This window comes from Rhinopithecus bieti, unplaced genomic scaffold (genome assembly GCF_001698545.2).
Source record: "Rhinopithecus bieti isolate Rb0 unplaced genomic scaffold, ASM169854v2 scaffold_19018, whole genome shotgun sequence".
Classification (NCBI taxonomy): domain Eukaryota; kingdom Metazoa; phylum Chordata; class Mammalia; order Primates; family Cercopithecidae; genus Rhinopithecus; species Rhinopithecus bieti.
In genome coordinates, this window is record NW_016809658.1 from 2,311,888 (window position 1) to 2,338,990 (window position 27,103).

General features: G+C 37.6%; 1 protein-coding gene across 3 annotated transcripts in view; it reads right to left on the bottom strand.

The window, feature by feature from the left end:
* AFTPH (aftiphilin) overlaps nt 1–27,103 on the bottom strand; it is a 71,343-nt gene that overhangs the window by 21,596 nt on the left and 22,644 nt on the right. For all 3 annotated transcript variants that reach the window (XR_001888773.1, XM_017890040.1, XM_017890039.1), the window contains exons 2-6: nt 20,650–22,616; nt 6,190–6,341; nt 4,675–4,801; nt 4,225–4,281; nt 636–758 (exon numbers count right to left, since the gene is read on the bottom strand). Coding sequence is in view for 2 of the 3 variants with exons in the window: in XM_017890040.1 (XP_017745529.1) it covers nt 636–758; nt 4,225–4,281; nt 4,675–4,801; nt 6,190–6,341; nt 20,650–22,584 (2,394 nt within the window). In the remaining variant the exon portion in view is untranslated. The remainder of the gene's footprint in view (nt 1–635; nt 759–4,224; nt 4,282–4,674; nt 4,802–6,189; nt 6,342–20,649; nt 22,617–27,103) is intronic.

Here is a 27,103-nt window from a genome sequence, read left to right on the forward strand (position 1 = left end):
AAAAAAAAAACAAAAACAGTTGTTTTCTATTTTCCTAATCCATACATTGTTCAGTTAAAGGTCACATCATTTTCGAGTTAAATAACCATTTTGCTTAAACTCTAAAAACAAGTTTAAGGCAATGGACATACCTAACCTTTACTACTGCTTTATAAAATTTCACAGGATTCCAGAAAAAATACTAGTTCTGCAGGTGTTACTACTCCCCTGTACACTAGCAGACTTATAGAGTTGGTATAAATACAGTGTTTCCTTTTTTCTTTTATTTTTCTTTTTGAAAATCCAGCACTTACCAGATTTGTGTCAGTAATTATGATTACACAGTATTCAAACTGTAAGGGACTTTAGAGATACTTGTTTTAAATCCTTCAATTTATAGATAAAGAGACTAAGGCCTGGAAAGGTTTAAGAACTTACCCATAATCGCCCATTTCTCAAATTGAGCTTTTGTTTTCAAAAATTAAAGATTTGTTCATTGTATTCCAAGGGATGTTAATCAAAATCATAATCATCATTAAATCAAGCTTTAAAATATTTTAAAACTAACAGTCATAAATGAAGGAAAAAGGCAGTATGTGTGGATATATGTGTATATACATGCATAAACATATTTATACACATATAGATATTTTTACCTGGAACTGATCAGATGTACATGTGTTCATATCTGGTGACATGGTGGCTGTCTGACCGATGGAAGCTATTTTTTCTGCAGCAGAAAGTGGTTTCAATGGTTCCTTGGTGGGCTCTAACATACCCTGAAAAAGGAATATTAACCTTTAATGGTGGTGGGGGGCACAGCCCACAAGCTTAAGTTAATCTATCAGAAAGGAGAAACTAAAAAACAGGTCACTTGGAAAGTACTGAAGACAAAAAGGAACTAGTCTTTTTGTTTTTTTTTCTAAGAGACATTTTTAAGAGACAAGGTCTCACTATGTTGCCCAGGCTGGCCTCAAACTCCTTGGCTCAAGGGATCCTCTTGCCTCAAGCTCATGTCACCACACCCAGCTATTCTTAAATTTTATTTACTGAAAATCCTATAGCACTATAATGAGAACCATTCACAATACCTTTAGAATCAAAAGTTTTTAAAGCAATACTTTGTATTGTAAATCAGATGTTTTAAAGTACAGGGTTATTACTGTCACATCAAAGCATAAGCACCAACTCAGGATGGGTGGGGGGAGACAACAATATTTCACATCTAATCTCTAAAAATCCAACACTTTAATGACACTAAAATGGAAAGGGCACCCTTTGTACACATTACCCCATGGTGGTGTGAGAAGTGAGAGCTGATTCTAAAACACGCCATATAATATGACATCTATATCCTTCAGTGTAAATGTAATGTTTGATCCTGATCTCTATGATGGCACTGGAAACTTAGTACTTAGTTCCTTGGACAGGCAAAGCAGATACACAGCCTTTTTAGAGAGGAAAACATCTTACAGGTTCCACAGGGTTTGTTACAAATCTAATGTACCTTTTTTTTTTTTTTTTTTAATTGAGATGGAGTTTCGCTCTTGCTGCCCAGGATGGAGTGCAGTGGCATGATCTTGGCTCACTGCAACCTCTACCTCCTGGGTTCAAGCGCTTCTCCTGCCTTAGCCTCCTGGGTAGCTAAGAAACAGGTGTCCGCCACCATGTCTGGCTTATTTTTTGTATTTTTTTAGTAGAGATGGGGTTTATCCACGTTGGCCAGGCTGGTCTTGAACTCCTGACCTCAGGTGATCCACCCATCTTGGCCTCCCAAAGTGGTAGGATTACAGGTGTGAGCCATCGCGCCTGGCCTAATATGCTTTTTGAGTAAGAAAGATAGATGTTCAGTATGGCTATAGAAATAGGAAAAAAATCAGTATTTTTCATCAACACTCTACCAAACTCAAAATGGGCCATAATCTAGGTCTGAAAAAAGTCAAACTGTTACATGTTTTAAAATAATATCTGATAAGCTTTTGAATATTTTCAATCAAAGGTTATATCCTAGACAAAATCACCCTTAACTGGACCAAAAGAAACAAAACAAAACTCAAAGCTCTGCTAAGTCATTAATGTTAGAATCTGTAAATTTCTAAAATTTTCAGGACAATCCCTGCCTCCTCCCTTCCCCAATAAAACAGGCGTAAACTAAAACAGTTTGCAGAATCAATTCTTAACAGTAGCACATCTGAAAGGCTTTAACCCAGCAGCTAGAAAAATGAAAGAAGTTCATGGTCTAACTCAATACCATAAGTATTATACAGGTCCTCTAGTGTGCCCTTATGCAGAGTCGATACATTTGGTAAACAATTACTAGTCTCAGCCAAGACTTGTAATTTGAATGATCACTTTAAGCAGTGGTTCTCAAATTGTGATCCCCGATCAGCAGCTTCTGTGTCACCTTGGAACTTGTCAGATGTACAAATTCTCGAGCCTACCTCAGAAATATTGAACAAGAAACGGGGGTGGCGGGGGGGTGCTCAGCAATTTGTGTTTTAACAAGTCTTCCAAGTGATTCTGATACACATGAAAGTTTGAGAACCAGTGGCTTAAATGATCATTTCAAGTACTATTTCTCCAAGTGAGATCAAAAGATTATTGAACATCTCATACATGTAAGGCACCATGGGTAAAGTTAGCTATAATTAAAACTTGATATTAAAAGAAAGGTTTCTAAATGAAAGATATCACAAAGATGGAGGAGAGGAGATACATTTATATTCATTAAACTTTGGTATTCAAGCTTATATAGAAATAGTAGCTATAGGTATGAGCTGACAGATGTGAAAATAAACCGGAAAAAAGATGGCGGGGAGGAAAAAAGTGGAAAAAAAAAGTCCATAGAAATAGTAAAAATATTTCTAATGAAGGTTGAAAAATAAAGCATAAGCTTTAGCTTCTAACTCCTCACAAATCTCACAGAACTGGTTAATGGGGTGAGGCTACACATTAGCATTAAGTAGGTCACTGCCCCTAATATGCTGAATGAAAGTGCCTACAAATTAAATTCCTAGTTCCATAACATCAACCACCTCTGGATTGCTACTCCTTGAGAAAAAAAGAAATCCAAATAACCAAAAAGTTAAAGAAATGTTCAGCATTATATTTACCTACAACAGAAAACAATGGGGATCATCAAAGTGTTTTAAAGTACATGGTAAAACCATTTACAAAGGAGTAAACACTGATTTAAAAAAAAACTCTAGAAAATTCCACAAAAATCAAAATGTTCCAATTCAAAATCAATAATTAGTGCTTATTCATGGAGAAAGTTTATAGATTTAAAGGTCAAGTTCCACAGCAAATTAACTGTCACATGCACATAATGGGTTGTATAAATTCTATACCAAAGATTCCTTCATTATTTTCCCTAATTTCCAATTTAATGGTTAGAGTAATGTTTTAGTTTGATAGGACATTTTATTCATCAATAAAATATATTTTTTCTATTTTTTTTGTTTCTTTTTTTTTTTTTCCTTTTTTTGGAGAACGGGGTCTCGCTGTATTACCCAGGCAGGTCTCGAACTCCTGGGCTCAAGCTATCCTCCCGCCTCTGCCTCCCTGAGAGCTGGGATTACAGGCGTGAGCCACCGCGCCCGGCAAAATATATTTTTTCATCAATAAAAATAAAGACACACCAAAAAACACAAACATCAAACTTTAAAAAATAGTGACTGAGTCTTGAGAAGGAACAAAATGAAAAATCTGTTTTCTGAGTACTACCTGCAAACCTGAAAAAACAAAATTCAACACATTTAAAAATAATGAAAGAAACTAAGAACCATTATAATCCCTGGCGCATTAAATTTCACTTATAATTTGGTGTTTCTAAGCTTTTATGTACATATATAGCCTCAATATTGCATTATTTAAAATTAATAAATGAATTAAAACAAATTACTTCGCTAGGTCTTCAGATACTTCAGCTTTTTCTTTAAAGCAAGTTTAGAAAAGAAAAAGAATCCTCCAAAGGTGCATTTTACAAACAGTTATATATGCTAATATTAGTAAGATAAAATTTTCAATCTAAAACAAAACAGTATCTGTAATTAATGAAATATTTTAAAAGTCCTGCGATCAGTATTTGATGGGATTTATGAGTTCAAAAAAGATCTATTTATACCCTTCAGATTCCAACACTAAACGTCTCTTATATAGCATGACACAGAAGTGTATTTTAAGATGATTTTACAGAATAAATGCAGTAATGATAAATACATGCAGAGAGATTTTTGTACTTACCAATCCTGCTGCATACATGGGCACTATAACAGGCTGCTTCTTATTGCCCGTGAAGAGCTACACACACGTGTTAGACAGACAGAAAGAACAGATATTTAGAGAATAATCTATCATACAATGAAATAGTTTCCAAATATGCTTGCGATGTTTTATTATATATATTGGGAATAATAAACTGATGAAACTTAAAAATTGCCCATATGGGGTTATCTCCCAGTCCAATTCCTTCATTTTCTATTTAAGAAAACTACTAAAACAATTTTTTCTAAAATAAGTATTGAAGAAAAATTTAGGTAGACTGATGTTTACAAGTCAGCACATTCAATATAAATGAACATTTAAACGAAGTATTTATTTTCTGAGGAACTAGCTTACCACAGCTTAAACAGAAGTATAACAGAATTTTAAAACACCCACAGGTTGATTAAAAGAAGGTACTAACAAACTCACAATGTTTCGGGTGTCTATTCCCAAGGAGCACAAAAGCTTCTTGTTGCTATGGGAGCCGCCCCACTGGTATCTCAAGCCATGTGCATCATGGATATCCTGTAGCTCAGTCCACACATCTAGCAATTCCCTGCAAAGGCCAGGATGAAGCCATCAACAATAGGTTACTCAATAACTTTCACCATGAGTTCTACTTATAATATGGCTGTGACATGTTACACATTCCAATTACTCTTGGGTCCAACATAAGTATATAACTATTTGAATGAAATCAAGAGCCAACACTAATGACTGTAAGTCACTAGAAAAATAACTAAGTGAGGCCAGGTGTGGTGGCTCATGTCTGTAATTCCAGCACTTTGGGAGGCCGAGGCGGGCGGATCACCTGAGGTCAGGAGTTCTAGACTAGCCTGGCCAACATGGTGAAACCCCATCTCTACTAAAAAATACAAAAAATTAGCCAGACATGGTGGTGGGCACCTGCAATTCCAGCTACTCAGGAAGCTAAGGCAGGAGAATCGCTTGACCCAGGAGGAAGAGGTTGCAGTGAGCCAAGATCACTCCAGCCTGGGCAACAGAGTGAGACTCTGTCTCAAAGAAAAAAAGATATTTCATTGTGAAATTTCAGAACATCGGCAACAAAGAGATCTTAAACTATAAATTTAATGTGAGAGTAGAATAAAATTTTACCTCCCATCTATCTTTTTTCTCAGAAGGCTGTTGGAGGATGTGCTCCACCAAAATGGGATCTAAGTGAAGGGAAGTCCCAAGACAACATATGTGTAAGCCCAGACTGAAACCATTCTAGATGGCAGCAGAATACGGGGTTGGATCACAAGTGTATGAACAAGCTCTCAAAGGGTAGGGAAACACTAATGAAAAGAGAAGCCCAGGAAGAAGTTGTACTATAAAGAAAACAGTGGCTTAAGAGTAAACAATATATACATGATTATATTAATGAAAATGCCAAATAAGAAATTAACCAAAAACTGATATATGGGGAAGATGAGGGGAGAATAGCAGAGGTAAGATCTAAATTTTCGCTTACCATTCTAAGAAGTCAAAAAATAATATATAACATCAATCGATTAGAATATTGATTTAGAAATATAACAACAAACAGCTCAAAAGAAAAGAGGCAGGGAGTTTAGGTTTTGACACAATGTTTTTGAGTCTTAATTTTTTTTTTTTTTTTTTGGAGATAGAGTCTTGCTCTGTCACTCAGGCTGGAGTGCAATGATCTTGGCTCACTGCAACCTCCATTTTCTGGGTTCAAGCGATCCTTGTGCTTCAACCTCAATCCCAAGTAGCTGGGATTACAGGTATGCGCCACCACACCCTGCTAAAATTTTTTGTATTTTTTAGTAGAGACCATGTTGGTTAGGCTGGTCTCAAACTCCTGACCTCAGGTGATCCACCGCGCCCGGCCTGAACCTTAATGTTTTAAGATAAACTTATAAATTAGAACTGCTGAAAGTAACAAAAACACATGCTATCTAAAAACTCTCTTCTACTTACCCACTTTCAGGTAAGGCCTCTCTTGTTTTTATTGGCAAAGTGCGTGTTTCCAGCAAGTGCTTCAGGGAAGTAACTTCCTCTTCAGCATCAGGGACAAGTATGGAAGGAAAACATGCTTCGAAAATTCGCTCCAGGCGGTTTAATAAAGCTGTCTGCATCAAAACACCCCCCCCAAAAGTTTATTTTCATTTAATTTTGATATCATAGTAATAGTATTAAAATGCAAACACATGCACACCCTGTCCACTACTGTAAGACAGGAAGAGAACCATCACTCAGATACAGAAAACACTAAGTGAAAAGAACACAACTACTCACGAAACAATCACTCTAAATGATTAATTTAAATAATGACGATGAGCTACATAGCTGGCAAGTAAAAGCAACGTGCCAAGCAATATACCTGCTACTTTACATGCATTATCTTTATCTATTACAAAATTCTACAAAAAATAAATTACCCAATTGTACAGTGAGAAAGCAATCTCAATGTGTGAATAATCTGCCCAAAGCAAAAACCAAAAAAACCCAGAGAGCATTTATATTCTTTCCACCACACTGGAATGTCTCTTACCACCACTCATCTACTCTAGATTTAGGAACAAAAAGATCGGATGCTTGTGAGAAGTATTATGTTATTATAGCTAAACAATCTTTTTTTTTGGACATAAACACGAATTTTGATAGCCTTTTGGAAATATTTTTGCTGCTAATAGTACAAACCAAAGTAGGAAAGAATGTCTCAATTTTACTGATAAAAAATTCAAAAGCTCATTCATCATTTTGGTGATATGTATTATCTTTTAGATATTCCATTTCTACTCGTCTTTGTTGCATGTGTATTTTTGAATAGAATACTACCTTTCTCCTAAGTAAAGCCTTCATATTCCCCAGAGTAGTTTCACCAAGAACAAACAGATAAATCTCTTGGCATTTTTTTTTTTAACATATTTTTATTAACTAAAACTTCTTGGGTTTAAATCAACTTAGTTTTGGTACCACTAGGTTTACTATACATGTGTAACCTACAATAACATTTATTCCTATTTTCCTATTTCAGATACATGTAATATATTTTCCAACTTAGCCCAGTTTACCATGTAAACATCAACTACGAATACAAATTTAGTAAGTTAAAGCCTGCTGTAAGATTAAGTGTACTATTGAATTGACACAGACTGTACGAGCAAAATGCCACATCATGATGGTACTTCCTGCCAAGTAACAAAAACAAGTTGATGCTTGATTTCTGTTTTGTAGTGTAGTGAGCACCCAGGAAAATTAAAAAAAAAAAAAAAAAAAAAGGAAAAGGAAAAAATTTCACCTTTTCTGAATCCAAATCTCTTTTGGAAGCTGTATCAGAGCAAAAACTTAACACTGCATAATTAGTCTCAGGGTACTCTTTTTGTAATTCTACAAAAGTTACTCACATCATAATTATATTCATGTGTGTGATACTGGAAAAGGTTCTCACTATCGATTATGAACCCTAAGTAAAGGGTAGCCTCAAGATCCCAAGGCTTGTGAAATTTGAGTGCGTCAAGGGGCCCTTGCTCTCACTTGCCTCAACAGAGGGAACGGACAGACATTATTTTCCAAGAGATCAGATAACCACCTAATTGGATACATGATTGGCTCCTCCTGGGCAGGGAAGATAAACAAAAAACTCACATATGACCAAATTTTATTTCTCTGTAAATTAAATCTTTCTTGTATCCTCTTTGTTATCTTTTTAATGGGATAGGAAAAAATGTTTACCACAGGAAGAAAAGAAATGACCCTAAAACACATCCAACCACTTGGGCAATGTTACACATAACTGCCAGGTGTCAAGACACCAGCAAAATTCTCAAATGAGTGGAATGAAGCTGAGGCAAAGAAACATTACCTAATCGCCTCAATTTTTACTTCTTCTTTAGCCTTTTCCCACAAAGGATATAAGTTGAATGGAAATTTCTAAAGAAAGTTTCATATATGTTTAGGATCAGATATTACATTAGATTGCTTCAAATCTTATGTTGAATAAGATAGAGCAGGAGATTAGCAATCTTTTCTTTAGAGAGCCAGATAGTAAATATGTTGGGCCTTGTAGGCCATTCGGAATAAGCATGGGTATGTTCCAGTGAAACTTATTTACAAAAACAGGCGGCAGGACAGATTCATCCTGTGGGTCACGGTTTGACCCTTGAGATAGAGCTGTAAATAATAAATAACCAGAATCCACTAACAGCATTGCCCAACATTTTTTTTTTTTGAGATGGTCTCACTCTGTCACCCAGGCTGGAGTGCAGTGGCGCAATCTCGGCTCACTGCAAGCTCCGCCTCCCAGGTTCACACCATTCTCCTGCCTCAGCCTCCCAAGTAGCTGGGACTACAGGTGCCTACCACCACGCCTGGCTAATTTTTTATTTTTAGTAGACGGGGTTTCACCGTGTTAGCCAGGATGGTCTCGATCTCTTGACCTGGTGATCTGCCCGCCTCGGCCTCTCAAAGTGCTGGGATTACAGGTGTAAACCACCGTGCCCAGCCCAAAGATTTTTATTAAAATTAAATTTGCTCTGACATTTTACTTTTAAAAGTGTATCAATTTCCGGCCAGGTGCAGTGTCTCATGCCTGTAATCCCAGCACTTTGGGAAGCCGAGGCGGGTGGATTGCTTGAGCTCAGGAGTTTGAAACCAGCCTGGCCAACGTGGTGAAACCCCATCTCTACTAAAAATACAAAAATTAGCAGGGCATGGTGGTACACACCTGTAGTCCCAGCTACTCAGGAGGTTGAGGCATGAGAATCGCTTGAACCAGGCAGGTGGAGGTCGCAGTGAGCTGAGATCGTGCCACTGTAGTCCAGCCTGGGTGACAGAGCAAGACTTGGTCTCCAAAAAAAGTGTATCAATTTCCATAAGACCAGTTTGGTGGTCAGGGCATCCTGTAACAAGTTTCTCACCACTATCTTGTTCTTGGTAATAAATAAGGCCAAATTTAACTTACTATTAGTTAATTCCAGTAAGTAAATGACTGGTATAATAACACTTCAATAGAGGGCTATAGAGCCAGGGGCTAAGACTCCAGTTTCCGCATTTATTTTTATTTTTATTTTTTTGAGAGAGTCTTATTCTGTCATCGAGGCTGGAGTGCAGTGGTGTGATCTCGGCTCACTGCAACCTTGGCCTCCCAGGTTCAAGTGACTCTGCTGCCTTAGTCTCCCAAGTAACTGGGATTACAGGTGCCCGCCACTGTTTCTGCCCAGTTTCTGCATTTATAATCTGGAGATATCAGGGTCTATCTACCTCATGAGGTGGACGATAATTTAGAGGATTAAATACTTGGCACCCAGGGTGTCAGAGGTGGCAGCTTTTATCATTACTACTGTTATTATACAGATGATACATATAGACACAGGTGGCTTGCCAGGGAATGAAATAAATGAGTCTCAAAACTAGAATCAAAGCTAAGAATATTTCTCTACCATGATTTAGCATTATAAATCACTATGAAAATACTTATCTCAATTTATCAATTTCTACCACATTATAACAAATTAATCCAAGTATTGTGCATCCTTCCCAAGGTCATCCCTGTTGAGTTGGGGGAAAAAAGTACCTAGTTTTAAGTATCTATTTTAAGAGTCTCATATAAATGAAACCTGCTATGGTTACTCCTTGCAGAGTTTACATTTTGGATATTGGTGGTTGGCTTACTGGTATTATGACTTAAATCTTGATTGCATTATGAAACACAAAATGTGTAAACCACACATTAGGCATTAAGAATACTTTGCTTCTCAGCCAGGCACGATGGCTCACGCCTGTAATCCCAGCACTTTGGGAGGCCAAGGCGGGCGGATCACGAGGTTAGGAGTTCGAGACCAGCCTGACCAACATTGTGAAACCCCGTCTCTACTAAAAATTCAAAAACATAGCTGGGCGTGGTGGTGGGTACCTATAATCCCAGCTATGTGGGAGGCTGAGGCAAGGGGAATCGCTTGAACCTGGGAGGCGGAAGCTCAAGACTCTATCTCAAAAAGAGTACTTTGCTTCCCAAGAAGCAAAATAAAGTTAAACATGCAAAAATGTGATGTAACATAGTCCAAATAACTTGGTAAGTAGAACAGTTACAAGAATATAACTAATACTCAGAAGAAGAGAAGTTAAAATAACCTACCACAAGAACAGTTTCTCTTATGACCAGACAGGTTTTTTTCAGGAAACAGATTTTCCCAGATTGTTAATCAGACACTACTTTTTTTAAAGAAATCATTGTTATTTTGAACATAAAATTTGAGTACTTGGGATAAAAGGTGTATGAAAACTGTGAGAGTGGCAAAGGTTTCAAGTTTGTTTTTCAAAAATTTTTTTGGGGGGTACATATATTAAGTATTTTAATCTGTTTTAAATTACAATCATCCTCTCAATATCAGCCAAGGATAGTTTAACATATGCATATAAATTAGTAGTAAAATTCAGTGTCACATCAAAACTCAAGTTAAAGTAAAATATTAAACTTGGATTTCTTCTTATGAGTAAAAAGGTACTTTGCTTATACTACCCTGCTTGTGTGAACTCCTATTTCAATACAGAGTACATGTAGCCATAATGGGAAATCTACTGGTTTTGATTAGGTGGGGGCACAACACAAATCTTCAAACTCCTTGTAGCAGATTAATGCAGAAAAAGGTTGCATCAAACAGTGACATTTATTAACATATTACAGTACATGTGGACTTGAATTAGATGTAAAATTCCAAAAAATAGATAGTTTATTATTTAGAATTGGTGAAGTGAGACTGGCTGAGCTCTAGTTTCCTTAGGCATATAAGGCAGTATAGGTAAAGCAAACAATATTATTTTAACCCAGCTCAGGAAAGTGGGAGCCTAAATTCAGCAAAAGATCAAAAGATGTACTCTGAAACCTACTCAGAAACTGCAAAAGCTTGCTATGGTGCATCATAATTTTCATTCAATGTTCACATAGTGCCTACCATGTGGCAGACATTATTCTAAATGCTTTACAAATTTTAGCTCATTTAAGTTTCAAAAGAACCATGTGAGGGAGGTAATAATATTATCTCCATTTTCTGGATGAGAAAAGCAGAGCAGAAAGAGGTTAACTTTCCTGTGGTCACACGAATATTAAGTGGAGAGGCTGAGTTCCTACTCAGGAAGTATAGCTTCTGAGTAGGTGCTCCTAACCACTATATTGTCATCAAAGTGGTTCTAAGTCCAATTTCTAAAAATTACAAGAGCTTTGAGGGCAGGGACTATGTCTTTTTCTTGAATTTCTAGAACCTAGGTTCCTGCACATACTTAGTATTAATGTGCACTAGTTAAAACAAAACAAAACAAAACACTTTGCCTTCATTTAGGACTGCAGGGGGCATAATTGTTCTACTTATAAAAGTATATCTTATTGTAAGCCATCTAAATCATTTTTATACACAGGTTGGGCATATTTAAATAATTATAAGACATATAATACCCAAATTTTGTCTTCTATATCCCATACTATGCTTGACGCTCTACATGTATTTACTCCATGAATCTTCTAAAAGAAACTCCAGAGGTATTATTGTCTTCATATTACAGATGAAGAAACTATAGTTCAGGAAGATTCAGATAATTAACCATAGCCTTACTGGTGGTATAGTACACAGCGAGATTTGATCCAAACTCTGACTGCAAAGCCTACATTCTTTTCACTAAACCATGTTTCCCCCACTTTTTGTGGTCTTTCAAAACATTTCTAGACATTATTAGATAAGGGATTTACCTGTTAAATGTGCAGTGATAACTATGCTTAAAGCAAATGACTTCATCGAACACTAAAATTCATCATTTTCAACAAAGTTAGTTGTTAATTCTTACTAAAGAGTCAGGGCTGCATTCTGAAAATGAGGGTAACAAATAAATGCACACATACTTAGCATACTAAACATTTAGCTGATGTTACAATACTAACTAAACGTCAAATTAAAATAGTCTTTACACCAATTACTCGATTTTTTTTTTCTTTTTTAAGAGAGAGTCTCACTCGCTCATTCAGACTTCAGTGCAGCGGTGTCATCACAGCTCACTGCAGCTTTGAACTGCTGGGCTCAAGCGATTCTGTCACCACAACCTCTTGAGTAGCTAGGACCACAGGTGAACACCACCATGCCTGGCTAATTTTTATTTTTTGTAGAGATGGGGTCTCTATGTTGCCAAGGCTGGTCTTGAACTTCTATTTCCAGGCAATCCTCCCACCTTGGCCTTCCAAAGCACTAGGATTTCACATGTGGGCCACCATACCCAGCCCTGATTATTTTAATTTTAAATGCCATTATCTTCAAAGTATAAAGAGGAAAAATAGTCCTCAGTTTTCCCTTGAATATGGAATAAACTGGTGACTGGTTAGCTGAATGCCAGTTTATGTGACTCAGTCACACCTTTTCATTCATATAAGTACCAGCTTCTAAGCCTGGCAAACAGTAGCACATCTGGCTATTAAACATTTCAAAAACTGGGGCTCTGACAAATGTAGGATTAAAAATCAAATGCTATTCAAGGCAGGTACCACACCCTCCTTTTTCATTTTCTCTATTAATGTCCAATGCTATGAAGCCAAGTAGAGGAGCTATGCTACTTACACAGAAGTATACTTATGCTTAGACGAGTTCGTACCTATCAAAAATCATTGTGAATGGAAACTAGCCCAAAGTAGGAGCTTTCGCTCTCAAAATAGCCTGATAGCTGAGTATACTGACAAGAGCCAGAACTAGGGGGCACTCTCACACAAATTTGCCTATTACTTTTTTCCCCTTGCCCCCATCAAGATAGAGTCTTGCTCAGTTGCACAGGATGGAGTGCAGTGGCAGATCTCGGGTCACTGCAACCTCTACCTCCCCGGTTCAAGTGATCTCCTGCCTCGGCCTCCCGAATAGCTCGAATTACAGCCACACACCACCATGCCTGGCTAACTTTTGTAGTTTCAGTAGAGATGGGGTTTCACCATGTTGGCCAGGCTGGTCTTGAACTCCTGACCTCAAGTGATCCATCCGCCTTGGCTTCCCAAAGTGCTGGGATTACAGGCATGAGTCACCATGCCTGGCCCTTCCATATTACTTTCTACTGTTAACCAAAAAACATATTTTATGGAGAAAGGGCTCACGAAAGTCGTAATGCATCCTTGGCTATACCACATCTTCAAAGGTACACTTGCTTTTATAGCTTTTTCCTCTTTCCCAATTTTCTCATTTGTTATATATTCATTTTCCTATCAGGGTCCTTCATTACCTTGAATGTCTTTATAATTATTTTTATTTTTTTAAACCAGATTTGGTTTCTGGGAAAGCAAAAAATGATTACCCAATGGTTTAATTCATCAGTGGGGCAAAGCTTCAAGTATGAATTGACAACTTTTGCTCATTCCCAGTTCTGTCATGTCTTTATGTCTGGAGGTAGAGGAAGAAAGTCCCAGGGTATATAAGCAGCCATTTCACTTTATCCATTGGTGCAAGTAAGCCATTTTATCTAATGCACACCTTCTCAACTGGCATGTTTTAGTCACAAACAGGTTACAGTCTTCCAAAAATCCTGAAAGTTATATATGGATGTAAGGTGTTCCCTCTTGTGATGGTTACATTTATGTGTCAACTTGACTGGGCCATGGGTGCCCAGATATTTGGTCAAACATTATTCTGGGGCAGAGCACGGTGGCTCATGCCTATAATCCCAGTACTCTAGGAGGCTGAGGCAGGCAGATTGCTTGAGCCCAGGAGTTGAAGACCATCTGGGCAACATGGCAAAATCCCATTTCTATAAAAAAAATACAAAAATTAGCCAGGTGTGGTAGCACACGCCTGTAGTCTCAGCTACTAGAGAGGCTGAGGTGGAGGCTGCAGTAAGCAGAGATCATGCCAGTACACTCCAGCCTGGGCAACAGAATGAGACCCTGTCTCAAAAACAAACAAACCAAAAAACGCCAAAACACGTTATTCTGGGAGTACCTTTGAATTGGTAATCTCACTAACGCAGACTGCCCTCCCTAATGTGGGTGGGCCTCATCCAATCAGCTGATGACCTGAAAAGAACAAAAAGGCTAAGGAACTTCTGCTTGATTTTGAGTTGGTACTTCAGTTGGACTTGAACTAAAAAATCAGCTCTTTTTGGATCTTAAGCTTGCTGGCTTCTGGGCTGGAACTTACACCACTGCTCTCCTGGTTCTTAGGCCTTTGGACTCAAGACTGGAACTACACCATCAGCTCTTGGGTCTCCAGCTTACGCACTGTGGCTTTTGGAGCTTCTCAATTTCCAATAATCAGTCTCTCTCTCTCTCTCTCTACTACCTCCACTCCTGCCTCCCTTCCATCCTTCCCTCCCTAACCTCCACACATACCCTATTGGTTCTGTTTATCTGGAACTGTAACTAATATACCTCTATTTTATAAAAGACTACACCTGGGTGTAAAGAGATTAAGTGTACTGCAAGTCTCATTCAGCTTTCCAGAGAGGTGTACCTAGGAGCCCAGACTCTGGTTCTTATGCCACTCAAATGCCTATCTCCTTTAAAGGACAGCAGTCCTTGAATAATGTCATTTTGTTGTAATGTTGATGAGAAAAACAACTGATTCCTGGCTGCAGCCACTATCTGTGTGGAGTTTGCACATTTTCCCCATGTCCACATGGGTTTTTTTCTGGGTATTCCAGTTTCCTCATAGATCCTAAAGACGTGCACATTAGATTGTCTAAACTGTTCCAGTCTGAGTGAGTACTGGTGTATGTGTGTGAGTGTGCCCTGCAATGGAATGACATCCAGGCCAGGAATAGTTTCAGCCTTGTACCCTGAGCTGGAGGGATAGGCTTTGGTCACTGATGATCCTGAGCTGGAATAAGTAGATTGCAAAAAGAATAAATTATAAAATAAACATTCATGAAGTCTACACTAATCATACAAATGTACAGCAATAAATGATGCAGTATGAAAGTGCCCAGTGAGTCTGCAAGATCTGTGATTGTTTTTGAATTGTATGGTGGTAGGAGATGCTCCTCAGATCATTTTTGCTTCGCAAACATTTATCCCTTTATTTTACCCAGCACACCACTACAAGTGGTGTCACTCACTGATTCACCAAAAAATGGGTCTGTAATTATGTTTCTTGTTTTTAGTAATCTTTTTAAAATGTAAGTATAGCTCACATTTATTTAAATGTTTAATATTAGAAGTGCTTTGTGTCTTTATTTAGAAGTTCAGTGATGCTTCTGTGACCAGAAAGATGCCACAGAAACTTAACTCTTGTTTGTATCAGTTAGCCTATGGTAAAATTGGTTTTGTTATATGTCCTTTCCCTTAAAGTCGCAGTTTCCAAGACCCTATCAAGGATATTAAGTAATGACTTAAGTATTATATATTTAAGGTAACTCTTGATATTCCTTCAACTTATTTCCAGTTAGTTTTCCTTTTTTGCTTAGGGACAGAAGTTGATTAATATCAATAGTTTTAATATTGATAGCATTAGGTTTCACACTCAGGTAGAAGTTTAGAAGAAGCATTAAAATCCACTGGGTAATTTAATCTTCCATTTAAGAGGATATCTTATGCTGCATCACCATTAAATATTAAGTAAGCTATCAAGTACAATCTACAACTGTATACTTACCAATCCCCAATTTCAAGCTCTATAAAGATTGAGCAGCTGTAATATTCCCCATGATCTAAACATGATTTTTCCCTTCTGCAGTTTCTGAATAAACCTAATAAAGCATTTCTATTTTGAAATTAAATACCAGATAGTCAAATTTTCTGAGGAAAAAATAGCAAAAGGAAATTCTATTCAAATAAGTAAGCAAAGATCTATAAGGAAGGTTAAAGTCTTAAATCTTAATTCTCTTATTTTGTTGCTCACTTCTGTTTTCAGTTGTATGTTCCAATGTTCACAGGAGGGAAAACCTGCATAAATATTAGCTAGATGATTAAATAAGTGAAGATGAAAAGGTAGGATTGGTTATATTCAGTTTAAGAACGCTGAGTTTCTGTGCCTGTAATCATAGCTACTTGGGAGGCTGAGGCATGAGACTCGCTTGAACTCAGGAGAAGGAGGTTGCAGTGAGCCGGGATCGCATCGCTGCACTCCAGCCTGGGCGACAGAGCAAGATTCCGTCTCAAAAACAAAACAAAACAAACCAGTAACTTAATCCTGAACTAACACAAGCCAAGGTATTAGTAATTCTCTTCTTTTTGGTGCCACTCGACTTTCAAAGCTCTCAAAACAAATCTTCAGCTAATAGCATTTTCCCTGTAGCATTATCAATTGGATGTCTAATAAAAAATAACTCATAGCCTCCTTTTCTATAGCCAATTAATATAAACAGATTACTTCCCTGTTACACCTAAATTTCTAAATGATATCCAGAACAATATTTTAACATTTTACAAAAGCTCAGGGTTAAATGCAGTGCTTATGACATTTATTATCTCTTTTACCATATATCTGTGAAACAAGCATCTTGGTTATTTCAATCAAGATTTCTTTCTGAAACAAAAACTTTTTTTTTTTTTTTTTTTTATTGTTGTTGGCATTTTGTTTTTTACATCTTTAGCCAAAAAGTGAAGACTTCGTTCTCATTTGTATAATGGAGATACCAGTACTTACCTTCTCTACAATTTATACGAATGTTAACAAAAGAATGAAACAGCCTGGGCACTGTGGCTCATGCCTGTAATCCCAGCACTTTGGGAGGCCGAGGTGGGCAGATCACGAGGTCAGGAGATCAAGACCATCCTGGCTAACACGGTGAAACCTTGTCTCTACTAAAAATACAAAAAATTAGCCGAGCATGGTGTCGGGCGCCTGTAGTCCCAGCTACCCCTCCGGGAGGCTGAGGCAGGAGAATGGTGTGAACCCGGGATGCAGAGCTTGCAGTGAGCGGAGATCGCACCACCGCACTCCAGCCTTAGCGACAGCGCGAGACTCCGTCTCAAACAAACAAACAAACAAACAAAAAAGAATGAAATATATTAAACTTTAGGTTCTCAGAAAAAATTATTCACTGAAGGGAAAAGATACCTATTTCTTAATAATGTTCATGTATGGCTTTTACATCAAAGCTTGAACCCACTGAGACTCACTGGACCCACAGCTGAGAATTAGACTAAGAACATTTTTTTAATTTCGAAAGAATTCTTGCTTGACTTTTCCCTACCTAAGTAACAAATTATTGCACTAACCCCAAGGAAGACATATTTATTAACATTTTAAGATATCTTTTTGGTGGGCTAAAAATAGGAAAGTGCTAAAAAAAAAAGGGGGGGACCTGGACAATGTCACATACCAAATAGTGAAAAGTGGAAGAAATCTGAAATGACCAACTATACCATTCGTCTGACTTCACAAAACAAAGATTTGTTTTCCATGCTTGCTTAATCAAACAAATTAAATCAAATTGCCATGTTTGTTTAATTTAATGAAGCTCTGAATTCTAAAACACTCACATTCTGTCAAAGCAAAATTCGGACAAAACCACTTGATGGCATTTTGTTCGGGACACTTGTGGCATCCAGGTAAGATTGAACAGGAATAAATCATTTCAACTTTTACCACTAAAAAACTTATATTGCTTACTGTTATTAATATATGAGGAGGCCAGGCGCAGTGGCTCATGCCTATAGTCCCAGCACTCTGGGAGGCCAAGCTGGGTGTATCACCTGAGGTCTAGGAGTTCGAGACCAGCCTGGCCAATATGGTGACACCCCATCTCCAGTAAAAGTACAAAAATTAGCTGGGTGTAGTGGTGCGGGCCTGTATTCCCAGCTACTTAGGAGGCTGAGGCAGCAGAACTGCTTGAACCCAGGAGGTGGAGGCTGCAGTGAGCTGAGATCGTGCCACTGCACTCCAGCCTGGGCGACACAGCAAGATTCTGTCTCAAAAAAAAAAAAAGGAATTCTGTGCTTGTTTGGAACACTGTCCGGAGCAACTAGGGAAAACATTTTAAAGAAAAATACCAATAAATCTAATCCTCTCCAAAAGGGCTAAATTAATACACTCTTCCAGCAGAATCTGAAGCCCAAGAAAGAAAGTGCCAGCTGCAACTCTCCTTCACAACAGCAGGGTAAGAATGAGAGTCTTGGTTCAATCTTTCTCCACTTCTGACTCAGTCACTTACTCAGCAGGGGTTATCCATTTCACTACTTCAATTTTCTTCCCAAAGTTCTTCTGGCCTCCTCCAGCAGTTTCTCTTTCCCAACATCCAAATTCTGTTCATTTTCCATAACCCATTAGCAAAAATAAAAGCATGAGGCCTGAGCCAAACAAATCCAAGAAAGTCGTGTGTGTGTGTGTGTGTCACAGAGTCTCTCTCTTGTAGCCCAGGCTGAAATGCAGTGGCATGATCTCGGCTCACTGCAGCCTCTACCTGCTGGGTTCAAGTTATTCTCCTGTCTCAGCCTCCTGAGTAGCTGGGATTACAGATGCATGCCACCACGCCCAGCTAATTTTCCTATTTTTAGTAGAGACAGGGTCTCACCATGTTGGCCAGGCAGGGCTAGAACTCCTGACCTCAAGTGATCCACCCACTTCGGCCTCCTAAAGTGCTGTGATTATAGGCATGAGCCATTGTGCCTGGCCTCAGAAACTCTTGATGTATCTTGCCCATCTATACAGTTTCTGTTTTATTTTTTATAAAAAAAAAGAATCATACTATAAAATTTTTATTTTCTAGCAGATTGATTTCTTCACTCATTTAAAAATTTCCTTTTATCTTCACAAAAGTTCTTTGAAGTAGATATTATCTTCTTTGTATATACAGCTGAGTTCAGAAGTAACCTATCCAAAATCATAAGGCTTTTCAAGAGGCTGGGTCAAGATTCAAACTCAGATCTGTCAGATTTCATGAAGCCGAGATGCTTTATCATCTCCTACATCCAGTTATCAAATTATACATAAATAACTTCAATCAACTTGTATGATGCAAGAAATTCCTACTTGAAGTGGTCACACTTTTAAAAACGCATTATCTGATGATGTTAAAAGTTCTAAGGCTACAAATTAAAGATCATCCAATACTAGTGTCACCCTATCCTCTAGTGAGATGAAACTAAATAGGGAAAGGGTTAGGTCAAAAGCAACAGTTCTCATTTAGCATCATAATTAGAACTAATTAGTTCACTTCTTGTTTAAAATGGCAAGGTTCTGCCTAAATAATGAATTACTCAATAGGAATAATACACATTAGTCAAACCATGTAATAACTGAATTAGCAAATTAAACTACCCAGACACAAAAGCCAACTAAAAAGCGATTAGCTATGCACACCAACTGGTAATACCATAGTTTCTCTAATATCTTACTGTGTCAAAGTTATCAAGGCAATGAAGTATAACTATTTCAATTACAAAGACTTTGGAAAGATTTCCAATTGAAAATGGTTTTCTTAGCAAAAGATAATTGGATAAATAAAGTTTGTAGATTCCAAGTTTATTAATGGCATATTTAAAATAAGCTTGTGGATCAGGTGTTAGTTACATATATCAATTGTCAGTATAAGGCAGTGACATTCAAGGGAGTGCCCTCTTCCACACCCCTGGAGTTGAAAAAAGGTAAAATTTAGCACAGGGTACAACTCTGGACTGGGGAACAACCTAGATATCAAGCTACACCTCTAGGGGCTACTTTAGGTCAAAGTGAATCTTAATGAATATTTTCTGAAAGAGTCTGAATCAAAAAAGGATAATGTATAGGAGCTAAGGGGTAAAAACATTCTCCCTGACACACCTACTCTCTAGGAAGAGCTAACAGGTACATTTGTAAGAAAGTATAGGCAAATAAATACAACTACAATAAGTGAACCTATAGTTGTTTCTTATTTTAGGACTAAACCTTAATTCATCTCATACCCTCACCCCAAGTCTTTTAGTAGCTGCTAAATTATGAGGAAAAGAAAATTTGCTTTTTTCTAGTTTCTATTCTTCAATTCACTATAGCCTTTGGCACAGAATGAGGTTTCAAATTCTGCTTGTTCTCTCCTGGAATCAAAACCGTACTTGAATTTCCTAGGTCTTTGATGGACAAAATTAACATTTTTTTCTTAAGCTTAAAAAAAAATCTAAATCTCAGTTTAACCTTCTTTTAAAATCACTGTAAAGGGTAATACTGAAGGATTTACTGGAACCATTAATTAGCTAATAAGTGTGGGCTTTTTTTTTTTTTAACATAAATGGTATTTATAGTCACTAAAAAAATCCAAGTTGAATATCTGTAAATATTAATGAAACTCATTGAGATAAAGAAAATCTTTTGTGCTTTACTATAGGACTATTATTAGTTTCCCAAAGGGTTGTGAAAAATGTAACCAACCCACAAATCAGACAGGCATTATACAACATAACAAGATTCCTTCAACAGGTACTCAGCTGAAAAAACATTTTTTGAAAAGCTGAAATTAGAAGCCTCTACAACAATTACGTCATACAAACTAGAGAAAATTAGTAAATACCTGAACTGAAGTGGCTGATTCCTGTAAATGGCCACTAGCAACTGCTCCTTTGGAAGTTGCTGAAGGTACACTGTGCATTTTGGGGGTTCCTGGAGTGTCAATATTTTCATCTGTCCTATGTGACTGCCAGGCTTCCTTTCGATGATGAGATTCAGTAGCCTGCTGGTCTCCAAAAGCAGCCCAAGAACAACTATCTTTTTGTTCATCCTCAAAAGCATTCCAATCTACAACTTGGCTAGGACCAGCTGAACTGAAGTCTGCAAAATCATCAGAGTCTTGAAAACCACTGCAGTCATCCTGAATATTTGGCACAGAATCAAAATGTCCAAACTCACCTTCTTGCCCATTTTTAAGTTTTGAAACAGGTTCAGTGCCTGTTCCACTAGATTTTCTTGCCAATTGACATTCTTCTGATAAATTATCAGAAGTCTGTTTTAGGTCTGACTTTGTTAATATTGTCTCCTCTTGGCAAGAAACAGCATTTATATCCCCAAATTCTCCAAAGTCATCACCTGGTTCACTAAAATGTGGAAAGTGCTCTGAAGACTCTTCAAAAGTGGCATCACTCATTGAATCTTGAGTACCAGTAACAAAAGGTGGAGATGAGCCACTGGCAGTGCCAAAGTCACCAAAATCACCAAAATCATCTTCATTGGTATCATTGCAAGTCACAAAGTCATTACTACTATCACCATTTTTTACACTTACAGAATCGTCCAAATCATTTTCTTCTGTGGGGTCAATGTTTGGGCTTTGGAAATTAGTCAACTTACTACTTTCTTCTTTGGAAGAACCGACTTCATCATCAGAAGTTTTAACAGAATCCATGCATAGGTGAGCACATTTAGAAGTAAGTAAGTCAAGTTTTTCTTCAGTTTTACGTTCTTCTCTCTTAATGGCTCCTGAATTATCAGCTGAGTCTACCAAACTCCAAGCCTTTGACTGAACACTTGACTGTAAAAATTCATCCTGTTGCAGTGTTGGAGGGCCTTGTTTTTCAACACTGAAACCTCTGTTAGTCACTATGCTTATTTCTGAAACACAAACCTGATCCTCTCCATCAGTGTCTCCTTTGTTATCCAAGCTTCTACCCAAAGACACTTCTTTTACAGAATTCAGTTCATTGACTCTATTAATTTTATTGTTTTCCCGAATGGTTAGTGCTTCTCTATTATTTAAAATTGCACATTCTATTTCTTCTAGTTGTATCCTTTCCTTTTTGGAAAATGTGGCAAAATCTGCAAATTCCTCAGCAGGACTAGGTACACAGTCTAAATTATACTCAGTGCTATGAGTGCTAAGAGGCTTCCATCCCTTTGAATCAGCTACATTGTCCAGATCATCTGTTCCCTGAGGATTTACAGTTTCCAACACTGCAAACCCATTTGTTAGAATCTCCAGACAAGGAGGCTTTTCACCATTGCAGCTCTCTAACTGCTTGTTTTGATGAACAACATTCATATTAGTTCTAAAATCTCCTGGAGAGAAACTTTCAAGTGTTCCAACATTCTGTCTCTGCTCCACTACTTTATTTAAATTTCCTGGACTTTCCATGCCATCAATGGAAGTATCTAATGTTTTAGATGAAATTATTTCTCTGCTGGTGGTAGAAAGTAAAACATCAGACTGTCCTTTCACAGGAGCAGAAAGTTCAGCAGTGATGTCCTTATCATTACCATTTTTAATGGACTTAAAGCTTGTAAGGCTATCTGCATTTTCTGAGAATTCATGAATTGGCATAAAATGGTTTGAAGGTACAAACTCTTCCTTGGGACGAGTATAATCTGCTGTATCGAAATCAACAAACCCTACACCAGAAGGGCTAACTTCTGAAAACCCGCCAAATTCCCCAAATTCATCATCATCATCATCCTCTGCTCCATTGTCTAGTGGTGGTGGGGATGAAGAGTACATTCGAATGATGTCTGGCTCCATTGTTCAGTTGCTTTCAAATAATTAATTTACACCTGTAAAAAAAAAAAAATTTTTTTTGGAGGGGACAGATTACATAGAAAAAGATCTTTCAAAATTCTCTCAAAGCTACTTTAAAACAATGCAAATTTACAATGCTCTCTTTTGTCTCCTTTTTTCCTTGACCATTTCCTGCATAATGTTTTGTATCTTTTAATCTATTTTTCTCTTAGGTGAAATTACTTTACACAGCTATAATATACCGGGGAAAAAAAAAGTTCTCTTAGACAACATGTTACCAAGAGCACGGGCGGCACACTGATTGATTGTGGGGATTCCAGACAATTCTGAATATACACTTACAAAAGTACACCTACAAAATTTTCTCCTGGGTACATGCTTATTCTGTTAAGTTCTCCTTCAATTCATTAAGGATTCAGTGCTTGCCTTATGGATTTGTATGAGTTCTTTATATTAATAAATAAAAGGCATAAAAATTTTCTCTCTAATAATTGTTACAAATATTTTCTTCATTTGGCTTTTCAATGTTTATTTCTGACCCAAGTTAATTTTAAATAACTTAAAATTTGAAATAGTTTAAGACTCAAAACAAGTTGGAAATAAAAGCATTTTTATGTATATTCCACTCAGCTTCTCCCAGTGGTAATATAGTAATAAGCATAACACGTGGTCAAACCAGGAAACTGACATAAGTACAATACTATTAACTCAGGTACAGACCTTGTTTGGATTTCACCAGTTGTATGTGTGTGTGTGTATGTGTGTGTGTACAGTTCTAAAAATTTTATGTGTGTGGATTACATTAGAGTGACCATCACTACAATCAGGATAAGAACTATTCTATCAACACAAAAAAACTCCCTCATGTTACCCCTTAATAGTCACATTCTTCCCTAAACCCTAATCCTTGATCTATTCTACATCATTATAATTTGTTACATCAAGAATGTTATATGAATAGAATCACAAAATACATAACCTTTTGAAGCTGGCTTTTTCCTTCAGCCTAATGCCCTTGAGAGCTATCCATGTTGCTGCATGTGTCAACAGTGCATTCCTTTTTTCTTTTTTGGAGAGAGGGTTTCACTATGTTGCCCAGGCTGGTTTCCTGGGCTGAGCAATCCTCCTGTCTCAGCCTCCTGGGTAGCTGAGACTACAGGTGCACACCACCACTCCTGGGTCTGACTCCTTTTCATTGCTAACTAGTGTTCTATTGTATAGATGTACCACAGGTTGTCTACCTATTCACTCCATATAGGTTATGTGGGTTGTTTCCAGTATTTTCCTATTACAAATAAAACTGCTATGAACATTCATGTACAGATTACTATGTGAACCCACGTTTTCATTTCTCTAAAATATATAAACCCAGGAGTGTGAATACTGGGTCATGTAGCACGCTCAACTTTATAAGAAACTGCCAAGCTGTTTTCCCAAGTTAATTTTAGGAAGTCAAATCAATTGATCTTTTCAGGAAGATGAAGAAAGTTTTATGCAACTTTCTTCATTATTTCGCTATCATATAAAATTTAATAAATATTCACTTTTGTTTTCTTCTACTTTTAGGGTTAAAAAAATTTAATTTTAACACATTTAGAACTTATTTTGGTGTATGATGTAAAGCAAAAATGTAAGGTGAATTTTTTTTTTCTAAACAGCCAAGCAATGGTCTTAACCCCTTTTGTTGAATAATCCTTCCCATACTAATTAATTTATAATAGCTTCTTTTTAATATATTTATTTTATTTTATTTTTTTTTTTTTTGAGATGGAGTCTCTCTCTGTTACCCAGGCTGGAGTGCAGTGGCGTGATCTCGGCTCACTGCAAGCTCTGCCTCCCAGGTTCACGCCATTCTCCTGCCTCAGCTTCCCAGGTAGCTGGGACTACAGACACCCGCCACCGCACCTGGCTAATTTTTTTTTTCTGTATTTTTAGTAGAAATGGGGTTTCACCATGTTAGCCAGGATGGTCTTGATCTTCTGATCTCATAATCTGCCCACCTCGACCTCCCAAAGTGCTGGGATTACAGGCATGAGCCACCGCGCCCAGCCTAATGTATTTAATTCTTAAATGAAACCTGAGTTACTCTATTCCTCTGTGCTAAGGAGTCAAAAGTTCCACAAGTCAGATTTAACATTAGACGCAAAGGGACTACCTATAATCCCAGCACTTTGGGAGGCTGAGGTGGGTGGATCGCTTGAGGTCAGGAGTTCGAGACCAGTCTGGCCAACATGGTGAAACCCCATCTCCACTAAAAATAAAAAAAAATTAGCTGGGCGTGGTGGTGCACATCTGTAATACCAGCTACTCAGGAGGCTGAGGCAGGAGAATCACTTGAACCTGGGAGGTGGGAGGTGGAGGTTGCAATGAGGCGAGATCATGCCACAGCACTCCAGCCTGAGTGACAGAGTGAGACTCAGTTTCAAAAAAAAAAAAAAAAAAAAAACAAAAACAGAAAGCAAAGGGAGGACTAACAGCTAAAGTCCTAGAATAAAACCAGCCCATAAATAATAAACATATACTTCTTACAACTCACAGTTGCCCAGTTAGATACATGAGGAAAATGTTTACTAGAAAATTCAACCAGTTTTGCAAGCTAGCCTTCTCTCAGAATAAAATTTCCTAAGATCTTCCAGTTTTAGAGTGAAGGTACTGTAGAAACTACACAGTTTAATTTAGAGGTAAGGAAAATGAAGCCAACTAGTGAGCAACTTTCCCAAAGTTCATTCAGAGAGCTGCTTAGTGGAGAATGGCTTCAGAATTTTGAAAAGGATCTTTGAGGTTAATGATTGGTCAGTCACTGAGAGTTACCAGGAAGAAATGAGCAAGTCACAAGAAAAGGAAAAGGCTCCATTGTAATATATCTACTTCAAATTATCTTTCTTATGAAATTAGCACCATAAAGAAGAAAATAACTGCTTTGCTCTGCCATACTCTTCTTTCCTGCTGCTGATTTAAATAGAAAAAAAAGTACAAGATACACATAAATCCTATTTTCTTCCCTTGCCTAGTGTCCTGATAACCCCTTCTAATGCTTAGTGACCTCTAACTATGTCCCTCTAATTATGAAATTCCTATTATTTAAAATCACTTTGCGATTGTTAATGAGAATGTGGGGATAGGAACCCTTGCACACATGCACGTTGCTTGTGAGTGTAAACTGCTACAAGCTTTCCAGAAGGCAAAATGGTTGTACTATGCAAACTCTTTTTAAAGAAATCTAAAACAAAATGCTGCAAAGAGATAATTAAGCAAGTTATGCTATATCCCTACAACAGCGTATTCTACAGCCATTAACTACAGGATTCCTTTTTCTAAAGTTTAAAAGCAGCCGGGTGCAGTGGCTCACACCTGTAATCCCAGCATTTTGGGAGGCTGAGGGGGGTGAATTACTTGAGCCCAGGAGTTCGATCAAGACCAGCCTTAGGCAACATGATGTAACTATGTCCCTACAAAAAGTACAAAATATCAGCCAGGCATGGTGGCATGCACCTGTAGTCCAGCTATTTGGGAGGCTAAGGCGGGAGGACTGCTTGGGTCCAGGAAGTCAAGGCTGCAGTGAGCTCTGATCACACCACTGTACTACTCCAGCCTGGGTGATAGAGTGAGACCCTATCTCAAAAAAAAGTAAGTAAAAATAAAATTTAAAAGCATTAATAAAATAGTGACATGTCAAAAGGATACGATACAAAAGCTAGCTTGAAGGGGCTGCTACTAACTAAATCAGGAACAATTTGAGCACTGGAATAAAGATGATAATGGATTATAACCCAATCAATACAATAATAAACTGAGTCCTCACAGATATAAACATGTAAGTAAATAAACTGAAAGATGAGGAACTGGGTATTTCCATAGTTTCAAAGTACTTCCCCACAATATACTTAATTACAAAGGGAAAAAGTATAAGCTTACAGGGTGAAGCCTGACACTACCTTAATCAGGTGATCAACATGAACATTATCAGTAATGGGAACATTGAAATCATGCACCATCTGATGAGATGCAATGAGAATACACGGTCACTTCTAGGATATCCTGTCAAAAATACAACACCTGACTTCAGGAGGAAATTTCAGGGAAATTTAAACTGAGAGAGAGCCTACAAAATTACTGGCCTGTAATCTTCAAAAGTATTAAGCTCATGAAAGTCAAGGAAAGACTGAAAACCTGTTTCAGATTGAAGAAGAATAAAGAGACGTGAGAAGTAAATGCAGCACTTGATATCTTTCTAAAAAGGTTGTTACTGGGATGATTGTGAATCATCTACTTTAACAGGGTCCAAAAGATTCACTATAGCAGCAATGTATCAATGTTAATTTCTTGATTGTGATGGTAGTATGTATGTATGTATGTATGTATGTATGTATTTATTTGAGATGGAGTCTAGCTCTGTCACCCAGGCTGGAGTGCAGTGGCGTGATCTCGGCTCACTGCAAGCTCCGCCTCCTGGGTTCACGCCATTCTCCTGCCTCAGCCTCCCAAGTAGCGGGGACTACAGGCACCTGCCACCACACCCGGC